This window comes from Pipra filicauda, unplaced genomic scaffold (assembly GCF_003945595.2).
Source record: "Pipra filicauda isolate LSUMZ 115617 unplaced genomic scaffold, ASM394559v2 scaffold283_size971201_pilon, whole genome shotgun sequence".
NCBI lineage: Eukaryota > Metazoa > Chordata > Aves > Passeriformes > Pipridae > Pipra > Pipra filicauda.
The window spans coordinates 938317-950306 of NW_024104402.1; the positions used below are offsets into that span (position 1 = coordinate 938317).

At 38.1% G+C, this 11990-nt stretch overlaps 1 protein-coding gene across 1 annotated transcript; it reads right to left on the reverse strand.

The window, feature by feature from the left end:
• Positions 1–3571: 3571 nt before the first annotated feature.
• GPR65 (G protein-coupled receptor 65) lies at positions 3572–4630 on the reverse strand. The gene has a single exon (XM_039382812.1). The coding sequence runs from the start codon at positions 4613–4615 to the stop codon at positions 3572–3574; it is 1044 nt and encodes a 347-aa protein (XP_039238746.1). The 5' UTR covers positions 4616–4630.
• Positions 4631–11990: the final 7360 nt, after the last annotated feature.

Below are 11990 nucleotides of genomic sequence, written 5' to 3' on the forward strand. Positions count from 1 at the left end.
TATGAAGCTGAGCTATATATTTGCTGGACATTTGGCAGATGGATTCTGCTTTAAGTGAATTATTGATAGACAAATTCACCTCTGCTGTATCAAACTGATAGCAGTATCATTTGGCACTGACATTTCATAGCCTGTGGATATTAATTAAATTACCATCACAGCCCTTTTAATTATCCATATTCTTATCATACAGATTTGAAGTGAGATAGGAACTACAGTGACTCACTGAGACCATACACTAATGTTTTTAGGCATTGTCTGTGGTGAAAATGGAATTTGAATGCATGCCTTTCTTCTTGCCATTAAATAGACATTTGAATTTCATAAACTCTTTTCTGTAAGGAATGTCCTTGCTTTGGGAACAGTTCCTGTGGATTTGCCTATAGAGCCATTAGGAATTCTAAGTGGAGTATTCAATAACAATAATACATAGCATGGATTGGAGCCTGGATGACATTTACCATGTCCTATGCTTCCTGTAACACTGCAATTTTAAACAGAACATAAGTGTTCACTTTCATATAGTAAGTTTGGTCCAACTGGGTCAACGAAATTTGGAGAAAGAATGAAAAGAAGTGTAAATTTTTAGCTATGTAAGAATAATGAAGTAAATACACAAATGATTGAAGTACAGGACACTGTAGTCTCTACATCTAGAAGTTTCCTCATTTCTCCAGAGGATTGTGATTTGAACACACAGATTGAGCATTTTGGAGCAATCGAAGGAATTAGGTACCTACATTTTATTATCATAAAGGGATAGGACCCTGGACTTATATGAGTTTTTCGTGAAGCCCAGCCTATGGGCCAGCCACTGTCATTATTTTCCTTTATCCTGAAGTGAATCTTCAGCAATGCAGGGAGGTACTATAGGAAATAATGCTATGAAAAATATCCACACATACCAATATAGGTTGGTCCAAGCTATGGCTTTCAGGAGCTTTGGTGGAATATTAAAAAAATATAAAATCTCAAGATCAAATTTTGTGGAAATTAAGTTTTTTGCATAGGGTCAAGACCCTAAGTTTACCAACAGAGTCTGTGGTCTCTTCTCCTACCACCTTGGGGATTGACTACCTGTGCACAGGCCAGTGCTGACATGGTGCTGCCATGCCCAGTCTTGTACCTCGCTGATCCCAACCTTGCCTTCCTGACTTGGCTTCCCAACTTGACCTCAGATCTGCCTCATCACTACAGATTTGTCTGGTGATCACGGACAGTTGGCCAATACTGGTTACTGTCACCAGACCTGCTCCATGTGCCTCGCTGGGGTGCCATAGGACTGTGTAGCTTGTCAGTGATGATGCTGCCAAGTCTGCCTGGCTGTACCCTCAGCTCCTGGCCCACTGCCCCATGCAGAGCAGCCAGCTCTCCCTATTCCCTGACACACAAGTTAAATTGCACTCAGTTTTGTTGCTTAGCTTTAGTTTTCATTATTCTTTATTCTGTAAATTAATTCTTAAATTCTTTAAAGTGCAAATAGAATTAACTTTCCAAATTTTCCAGCATGTGACAGATCTAAAAGTGAATCACTGAGTTCTTCTTTCCGTGAAGTTACAGTGAGGTTTGGTTCTGCTTTTATTCCAGTGCTACAGTGAAATTTCACATTCTGTTGCAAAATGCATAGGTCAGCATAAGGACAAATCTGTGGTGAAGTAACTTGCACTACTCCTTGCATAATTTTCCCCTCATAATATATAAGAAGGAACTACAGGAGAAAAAGAAAAAACACACCAAAACAAAATCCAGCAAATGGAAACAAAAAAGAGAAGGGAACATATTTTTCTAGAGAGGAAGGCAACAGCCAGAACAGTGACATACACAGTTCATAGGATCACAGGACAATTGTGGTTGGAAGAGACCTCAGGAATTCTTTAGTCCAACCTTCTGCTCAAGGGAAGGTCAGCTACAAGGCCAGACCAAATTGCTCAAAGCTTTGTTCAGGTGGGTCCTAGAAACTTCTCAGGATGGAGCACACAGAACACCTTGGTGCAACCTGCTCCACTGTTTGTCAGCCCTCATAGTTCAAAAGTTCTTCCTTAAATCAACTCTTACCCTTCTTGCTTCAGGTTATGCACATGATTTCTTGTCCCTCCTTCTATGAGCTCTTGTGAAGAGCTTGGCTCCATCTTCTCAATACCCTCTTTGCAGGATTGCAAGGCTGCCATTAGGTCCCCCAATGTCTTCTTTTCTCCAGGCTGAACAAGCTCAGCTTTCACAACCTCTAAGTTCCCATTTCAGAACGTGAAATTAATTGAAAGTATAAATAGACACAAACAGCAACTCATGAAAACTATGGAAGTGCTCTTTGTAATGGAGAAAATTTTAATTTACACACAGATTGATGTTCTCATAAGAAATTTCTTACTGCTTGTGACCACTGTATGCACATCCTCCATATATGTCAGACCTAGAAGTGTGCTGAAAAGTGATGATCAAAATCTTTCCACCACACAGATTTGCTAGAGGAGAATTTTTTTTTGATGGAAAGAAAAATTCTTTCCCTATGAAACTGAAAAACTACCATTACCAAATATTCTTCCTGGCAATTGAACAAAAGTAAAAGGTAGTGAGAGGAGTGTTGGTACATTCATGTTCTTTGCTGGTTTGTCAGTTTTACTGGTTGGTTTGTTCAATTTTTTTAAAATCAGCAAACTGAGAGCCCTGGAATCTCTAGCTGAGGCTTCCAGGTGTAGTTAAGTAAAAGGATATAAACCTTGCTCTATTGACTCTGAAAATGTAACCACAGTCCAGATTTCAGTCATAATAAGCAAGTCTAAAGGCTGGTCATTTATGTTGTGGAGATGTGAAACCTCACTTTTCAACCTTTTTCTTCCTCCCTTCATATATCAGGAAAAGTTTATTTTGAGTTAAAACAGTAGTGGCTAGAATTGGTTCTTTATAAGCACTTAAAGTAATGAATCTTCCACTATCTGAATCCCAATATTGATATTGTAATGAAACTGCATAAAATATGGTTATTCATTAGAACATGTATATTTCAAAGGAAACAAAAGCTGAAAAGCTTAAGAGCAGGTAAGTACCCCTGCACATGAAGTAAAAATTTTAAGAAATGGGTGATCTCAGGTGTATGCTGAAGAACAATTTGAGTCTTCACTGAAACACAGGAACCATCACAGCAGCCTAAATTATACCATGAATTTAGAGAGAAATTTACAACACTCCCTCTGTCTGCTCCTTTGTCAATCAGGACAAGGACGACTTCAGCCTTCCTCCAGCTGAGTACATGAATGCCCATCTTGTGGGCTAGCTAGCAAGCTGCAATAGAAGGCAGTTCTGTGGGGAATCCTCAGTAATTCTGTCATGTCACGGTCATTCTTCTTGACTGTGCATGTGTTTGTTGTCCTTGATTTATGTACCATACCTGATTTAAAGATACGTGTTCATGCTCCATTGATTTCATTGATCCTATAGTAAGTTCTTATTGCCTCCAGCTACTGGTTTTTTTTAGATTGGCATCTCTAACTTTTGGGGTATTTCCTAGGTACAGACTGGAGAAGAATTTTTCTTTCTTTTCCCTTTAGGTCATCCAATTTTGCTTTGAATGTGCTCACTCAGGCTTTTTTGACATCTCCATTTCACAGGAAGTTCTGTAGGTGATCAGGGCACTGCTTTTTGTAGCAGAACTGCACAGAGCATGGTCTTTCACTCGGTCTTCCTCACGCTTTCGTAGGCACAAGCAGCACCTCAGCACATTCAGAATGTGTGTTTGTGCAGTTTCACTCAAAAAGCAGTAAAGAATGGGGTCCGCAATGCAATTCAAACTTGTTAAGGCCTGTGTGATTCTGTAAACCTTATACATCGGCAGCAAAAGGTGTGGGTCAGTGGTGGAAGGTTCTCTGATGCTGCGAATAAGCAATATAATGTGATATGGAGTGAAGCAAACAATGAAACTAACTGTGATATTCAGAATAAGTTTCCTCACTTTTTTCTTTTCTTCATCTAGTGTGGCTTGGTTACACTTCACTACTTGGTAGATTTTATGGTAGCAAAACACAATGATTATCAAAGGGACCAAGTACCCTGAGCATATCCGAAATAAATTTATCCGTGCCTGCCACCCTTCCAGGGGGTATGTATCATAACATAATGTATGATTAGTGAAATTGCAAGGATCACTGAATACTTCTTTGTACACCAATATGACTGAATTCAGGATGCTTTCCAGAAGCCAAACAGTTAAGCTGACAATCAGCGAAAATCTTCTTGTGCGCAAGTGCTGGAGCTTCAAGGGATGAACTAATGCCAGGTACCTGTCAACAGAGATGCAAGCAAGGAACGCGGTGCTGGTGTAGAAATTCATATACATAAGGAAGGCAGAAACCTGACAAAGTGAGGCAGAGAGTCTCCAGTCATCTCCATTCCAGGCATAATTAATCCACAGAGGTAGAATCAAAGAGTACAAAAGATCAGCTAGGGATAGGCTAAAGATGTAGACTGCTGACTCATTCTTTTTCCTCACCTGAATGCAAGATGAATAGAGGGATATGCAGTTGATGGGGACACTGATCATCATCACAACGCTGTACACAAATGGAAACAAATATTTATCCAGAGTGTGATCATCATGGCACTCAGCAGTGCTGTTGTTCATTGTAAGCCCCAAGTAGTATCTTTGGGCTAATTCCAGCCTGGGTGCAATAAAGACCCCTCTGTAGTCTGATGGGTGGTCATCTGTTACTTCAGAACCTTGTTGACAAGATTCTCACCTTCTGTTACTAAAGAAGAAAAATGTCAGCTATACTGTTTTTGTTTGGTTTTTTTATGGGCTTCTTGGTGTGTGTATTTTTTTTTTTTTTTTTAGAAGAAAGAAACTGTGTTTGTAGGAGATCAAAAGTTTTAAACACTCCTGGAGTTAGGACTGCATAGGATGAGGAACCCAAAATCTAAGGTGTTGAGGTCAGTTAGATGCAAACTTCTACAGCAGAAGCAGGATGAGTAGTTAAGACACTTCTGGTCGTGGGGTGGTGTCCTGTAATCCCAGGTCTGTCTTGTGGGAGAGTTGAAGGAGATCAGAAAGTGGCCTAGAAATAATAGAAAGGCACTTTCTATTATTCTGGTAAGCATGACTTTGGGAACATAAATAACCAAATAACCTCATCCCCTCTAAGTCAATGGAGGGACACGGATAGAAACACAAGGATTCAATTACTGTTGGGATCTGCTCAGAAGAGGAAAATGCATGACTGGTATGTCTTCCTATTGTGAATCACTCTCTCATTGTACCTTCACACATCCCTGCTTTCTCTGTCTTCCTTTGTATGCAATCCTGCAAGAACTTGCCATCAACTGTACTATTTCAGCAAAATTTACTGCATGTCCTAGAAACCCTCATGTGAAACCTGGAAGGCTGTTGGGTTCCTGCATGCACAGGAGAATCTGCTGGGTGTCCCTTTGACTCATGTCAGGTGGAGTCTCTGAGTACAGTTGTTCATTTACACTTCTTTCCTCTAAAAATTGCAGTTGCCATGCATGAGCTATAAAACCATTAGCAATTAAGCTTATCTTAGGCATTACCAGAGCTGTGGGTATCAACAGCTTCAACATGAATATACCAGTAAAATGGCAGCTCTGACTAAAGCAGTGGGATGGGAGGAGCTGTGCGTGTGAGATGTAGAAGCAAGTTGAAGAGCTGACCTTTAAGTAAGAAATGGTGTACAACCATAGCAGTGAGACAGCTGGTAGTCACTGGTTGTATCACAGCTCTGACACTCAGTAGTCCTCTTCTCTAAAGACCTAATTGTTATGTTCAGGAAATATGAGAATGGAGAATATTTGTTGTGGTCCAGTTCTACTGCCAAATATACAAACTGCTTCAGAGACTATCTGTGATAACTCATCTGTGCTTTGAGCCTGGACTACCAGCAGGGGAGGTGAAGAGGCTGAAGAAGGAGTAGGTTGCAAGATAGCAATTTTGCAACTGTCCCCACATGGGAAAGAACTCAAACTGAAAACAACTCGTGTGCAGAAACCTTCCCATGTGGTAAGAAAAATTCAGCCTTTTATGGGTTTGATGCGTGTGTTTGGGGAACTTTGTGGGTTTATCAGAGAAACCCAAGCAGGTTTATTGCCTTTGCTGAGAGGTTATTATATGGATGTCTTGTCTATAAAAAAAACCCCTTTCATGCCAAAAAAAAAAAAGGACTAATGACAAAACTAGTCAGAAAGCAAGCATTTAATTTTACCAGCCACTGCTTTATTTGATCAAGTTGGTTAATCTTTTACAGTTAGAGCTAAATTATTTCCCAAGCTTGAAAGACAAAGAAAATTCTTGAGAATGACTTGCCAATTTGGTCCATTGAAGAACTTTACCTACATGGGAACTAACTAAAAAAAATGCAGTGTCTGTATTTAAGACAAACATAACATCTCTACATTTCAGTGTGGTTTAGTAAAACCACACGGTAAATAGGGCATTGTAAGCTTACCAGTATAGACAAGTATCACAAATTAAAAATCTAGCTCTAAAAATTGGATTGCAGGCTTTTGCTGACCCACTTCATACCAAAACCAAACAGACCAGATGAGTAAAAGATAAAATAACTACCTCTTCTTCTAATCACATTTAAGCATCTCTTTTCCTATGACAGGTCTCTTCATGTCTAACAGGGAAACATGCCCTTTCAAAAGCATGTGTGTAATGTAGTGTATGAGGCAGTGTTTACTAGTCTCGTGACTGAGAAACTGGAATTCCTTCTCCCTCCCCCATAAACTCTTTCTCTTTTGTTAGTTGTTGTATTACAGAATCGTCATCCTTACAAGCTCCTAACTTGTCTCCATATTGCTCACAACAGCTTCTCTCTTTCATATCTACTCACAGACCAACAATTTCCTCATACCACCCACCTTTTTTGCTTCAGCTTTCTCATTTTAGCTCATTGTTTCTAAGAGTTTTGCTCTGTTGATCTCACTGATCATAGGGTAAAACACTTGTCCTTATATTGCACCTGTCTGAATAAACCACATGTTATGTGGGGCAAGACTTTGCTTTGCTCTTCTGCCATCTGCCTTAAGGAGCTAATATCTGAAGGTATAATTGATCAATGGCAGGCTGGGCCACTGAAGCTGAAATGCAAAAAAATGAATTGAGACCACATGAAATTTGCCATCTTGGAAAGTTTTTTCTGTCCTTCATATTCACATGTCACTGTACCCCATCATTTTCTTTTATTTTAAAACAGTATGTTCATTAGCTTCTGTGAACGCAGCCCTGGAGACTGTTTAACATCCAGGTAATCCATGTCCCAGCTGTGATGACACATTGATAGTACTTATATGAAGACATGCTTTTCAATCAGGATAATAATGAGAAGTGTGTCATTCTGGCATGTATTGATGACCTATACTTAAGTGTGTCAAAGAGCCAGCAAATGAAGCATACCACAATGCACGCTGCAGTTTCTTGCACAGAAATATAAAGCAGAAAGCACTGTTTTTCCCTGATTACAAGAAATTCCAGTCAAATTGCTTGGGGTCTTATTTCAGAGGATGTAGTCCATATCATACTTTGTTGCTCAGTTGTTTTTCTGATAATTAGGACTTTGTAATGCAAGATGATTTTGCTTACCTTAATGCCTTCCCAGGTTTTCTGTCAGCTACTGAGCGTACCTGCTGGTTTTGCCAAGGAGGATGGCATTGACTTACAGCTATTCTAAAAAACAATGTTTGATAATTTACCCCACTGATTTTTATTTAAAACAAACAAAACAAAACAAACTATAAAGGAATTTCTGTTTAATGATGTAGTTTAATGGTTTGATTTTCATGGTCCAAACCCACTGTGACTAATTCCGTAGACTTCTGACTTATTTTATAGACTTGTTTTGGTATGAATTGTATTTCAAATGAAAAAAAAATATTTTTAACAGTAATTTTTTCTTTTAGACACATTATTCAATTATTAGCATAATTCCTGTCTCTGTCATTTTGCTACAGAAAACCTGCTGTACAAGAATTCAACAAGAACTAAAATTTAGAGAAATGGACAGGCAAATGTTATGCTTCAAGTAACATATGCAAACAAGCCTGTTAAGGAACCTTGTGAAAGTTTCTAGAGAAAGGTAGTAATTATATATTGTATTTGTATCAATGCTTTCCTGCAATATCTTCTTCAGGCTCAAAGAGAGATTTATGTAGTCTGTCCATTGATGAAATTTTGACAGTCATAAAGTTGAAGTTAAATTTTCATAAGTATAGATATATAAATACATAAATACTCTTATCTGTAAACAACTTCCTAAGGGAAGAAAGGAACTGTGTGAGCTACTGCGGTAGATGCTGTACTGGTGATATCGTACAGCAACCATAAGACAGAAAGACAGACAACTTTCTGGATTTCTTTTTTCTCTTAAAGCAATTTCAACAAAGTAGATTGCTTTGTGTTCTCAAAAATAAGTTCTATTGCCAAGTTGATTTCCTTGAGAAACTTCACAGTTCAGGAAAACTGAGATACACCTTTCAGTAACGTGGACTTTTTTGCTTAAAATGAACACCATTTTTCCTCAAGCAACACTAAATTTCACCCATGGGTCTGATAAGATTCTGTAGAGACTCCAACAGGTCTTAAAGAGCTTGGCCTTTTTAACTTGGAAATATGCTTTATGGACTGCTTTATTGAGCATAAACATTCTGTTAATGTGAGCAAATAGAAAGAAAAAAGCCATGTTTTTCAGGATATAGGCCATGGAGGCAAGTATTATTTTGCTATATCATTATGTGCATCAAGATTTCCTCTATGCATGAAGAAAGATTTACAAAATATTTTCATGTACATGATACTTGGTATTCTAAGAAGTTATTTTTACCAGAGCTTATTTTTCTGCTAATTTTAAGCTTTGTTTATATCTATCTATCTATATATATATCTATGTATATCACTGAGTATTTTGTTAGTGCCATAAAATACTAAAGAACAATAACAGAAGATCTACTGGAACCCCCTGTGAGGCCTGAGGCACTTTTTGCAGTGATGGGACAGCTCAGAATATTGAAAACTCCCTCTTACAAGCACCAGGTATTTTGATCATGGTAAAATCATTACAACAAACAAAAATCAAGCTGGCATGTCTTCCCTAAATCAATCTTTAGTTGTCATTTGCCCCTTAGTCTCATGTTTCAGTTGTGCTGAGATTCAAATAATCCTTCCCCCACAGAAATCTTTTCCAGCTCCTTTTGTGTCCCTTCTTTTTATTGTATGATGCCAACCTCACATTAAGGGAGAGATAGCTTGAAACCTGTTCCAGAATATAAGTTGTGTGTCTGACTTCTTGGATTTTGAACACTTACCTTGGCAGCCATGTGTCCCCGTGTAGCAGTGTCCCTGTTGTACCACTGGTAGTGTTACCCGTGTCTGCTTCTGAGGAAAAGTGTCTAAGTGTCTGCTTCTGCTTTATCAGATACAAGACAGGAAGCTGCTCTTAGAAAATGAGTCACACGTTTCACACATTTCTTAATTTTTTTTGGCCTCCTTTTTTTTTTCCCCAATTCCTTGTTAATCTAAGTTTATCCATGGGGAAAAAAAGATTACGTAATTACAAATAAATATGCAAAAAGGATGGTACCAACCTTGCTACATCTAGGAATACTTTTAGAGAGTTTAAAAAAGTTTAATTGAAAATATTGCCTAATTGTTGCAGTTCGAGGGGTTTCTGGGGGGTCACTACCGGCCACTCTGTGAAGGTTTTCAGGGCTGGAATCACTCCCCCACCGCCCGTCCCTCGTGGCAGGGACAGGCGGCGGAGGTACTTAAGCCAGGAGACAGAGACCACACAGGGAATCCAGCAGCGAAGAAGAACTTTATTCAAATTTCCCGCAGCTTATAAGGGCTGCTGGGCCAAGCAGGGGATTGGCCATTTGGCTAGCCAATGCAAGGGGACAATATAATAACTATGGCAACACAGAAACCAATGGTAGACAAGTGAGTTAACAACTTCCAAACCCTGGCACCTAATACATGAGCAGAGTATATTTTAAATCCATTAGCTAGGAGACATTATGTTCTGCAGAGAAACCAATCCACGGAAATAAAATACCATGTTTTATTTGTGTTTACTTGTATATGTTCAAAATATAGCACCTTTTTTTTGACTGAAGGACCTCACTTTCCTTTCCCTACAAATTTATCACAATCAAATAAGAATGCACTTAAGAAGAGCTAAAAATACATCACAATGACTTTATGACTTTGTGGAAAAAGAATTAAGTATTTTCAGAATTTATGGGAAGTTTCAGAATAGTTCTAGTTAACAAAGGATAACAGAATTTTATACACTGTGACAGGCTGCATATTTATGTATTTTTATATAAACTGAATCTGAGGTTGGATACAGCTTTCACAGGAGTGATTCTTTTAGCAGGTAATTCTATTCAAATAGGTGGAAGGTTGTTACATAAGCACAGTTCTCTTTCCCCTCTGTGATCAGAATAATTTACTGTGTGTATTTTTTCTTAAATTCTGCTTGGAATGATACAATTCTTTAAGAAACTGGGTACAATTTCACTTTAAATGTGCGGCAACACAAAAAACTGTCCTGTGATGATTCAGATGCTAAGGAGAAATGAAACAGATGAACAAATTTAAAACCTCTAAAGTAGAGACATATAGACTTGATAACAATACCAGACAGCTCTATAACATTTAACCACTGGATGGAGAGATTTGTTTCCTTCTTTTTCATCCACAGTCTTTTTACTGATGTGCTTGTTACATGAAGCCTAAATTATTAAACCATTCCATACTTGTGGACATTCTCAAACTCTTATCATAGCCTCCTCCAGTTTGGTGAAAGGGAGGCCACTTGGTTAGATCAATTTCTAAAATAAATTTCAGTCACACCTTTATTTTCACTGAGAGAAAAGTCATTAGACAAAGTTTATCACTTTCTGCCTGCCTTTTGGTAACATGGTACCTACTAAGAATGGTGTCCAGTGTGCTGGTTCTGCTGTTTTGTTGAGGATTCCTACACTTTGATAAAGAAATATCTAGAAATAGAGAAACATAGTTGAAACATTTCTACAGTTCTTTGCTGTAACAACTGATAGTGGAATTGAAAGGTCAAAGGAAGCAAGCATTTAAAATGCCTTTTATATGTTCTGGAAGTAAAGCCATATGTAAAAATCAACTCTTGACTGTGTCCATATGCAACAATTTAATGTCTGATGTAAGCAGCACAGTTTTCCAGGTTTTTTTTGAGATCTGGACATACATGGTATCTCAGATATCTGGCTATCTTAGAACCACAGGTGTTCTTAGTGTTGGCTGAGATTAATGTAGTATCAATAAAAAAAACTGAAATAGAAAAGCATTAAAAGTGGAAAACTACCTTATCTAGAAAAGAAGCAATGAAAAAGTCCTCAATAATTTTACTGGATATATTTGGACTTACAAAGCGTCTAGATCATATGTCCTTGGGCCATGAGAAATACCTAAAGAAGGTTCATAGCAAGGTCAAGATTCTTAATGCAGAATAAATTTCACAGAGTCACACCAAAACATCCTTTTATTTCCATCAAAACATATTCTGAGAATGTTTTTCTGTACCACCTGAAAAGGGGAGGCACTCACCACATCATAGGATGCAAATATGAGTTTTGAAAACTGACACTTTTAAGGTCCTATGAACGATTAAGAAACTGAATTTCATAGCTGAAGCTTTCTGTGTGGAATAAATTGATGCATTTATTTAAGAAACTATCAAAATTAACCAACTAATAATTTATGATGGTTTTGCAAACCTTCCAGGTGTGCAAAGCTGTACAGTCTGCTGGAATGAATGTTAAGTAGGACCATGAGCACAATTCTACCTCTGCCACTGACTCACTGTAGCCCTGAGGAGTCACTCTGTCCTTCTACATGTAATAATGATATTGTATAGCTCATTTGGGTGTGAGCAGGTTCATTAGTTAATGCTTGATAATGCTGTAAAGTACAAAATGTTTTGTGAGTGCTTGGTATTGTTATTTAAAAAGAA

Bases quoted from the DNA above. Each gene is read 5' to 3' on its own strand.
- GPR65 (XM_039382812.1), bottom strand. From the start codon at position 4,615: ATGAACAACAGCACTGCTGAGTGCCATGATGATCACACTCTGGATAAA.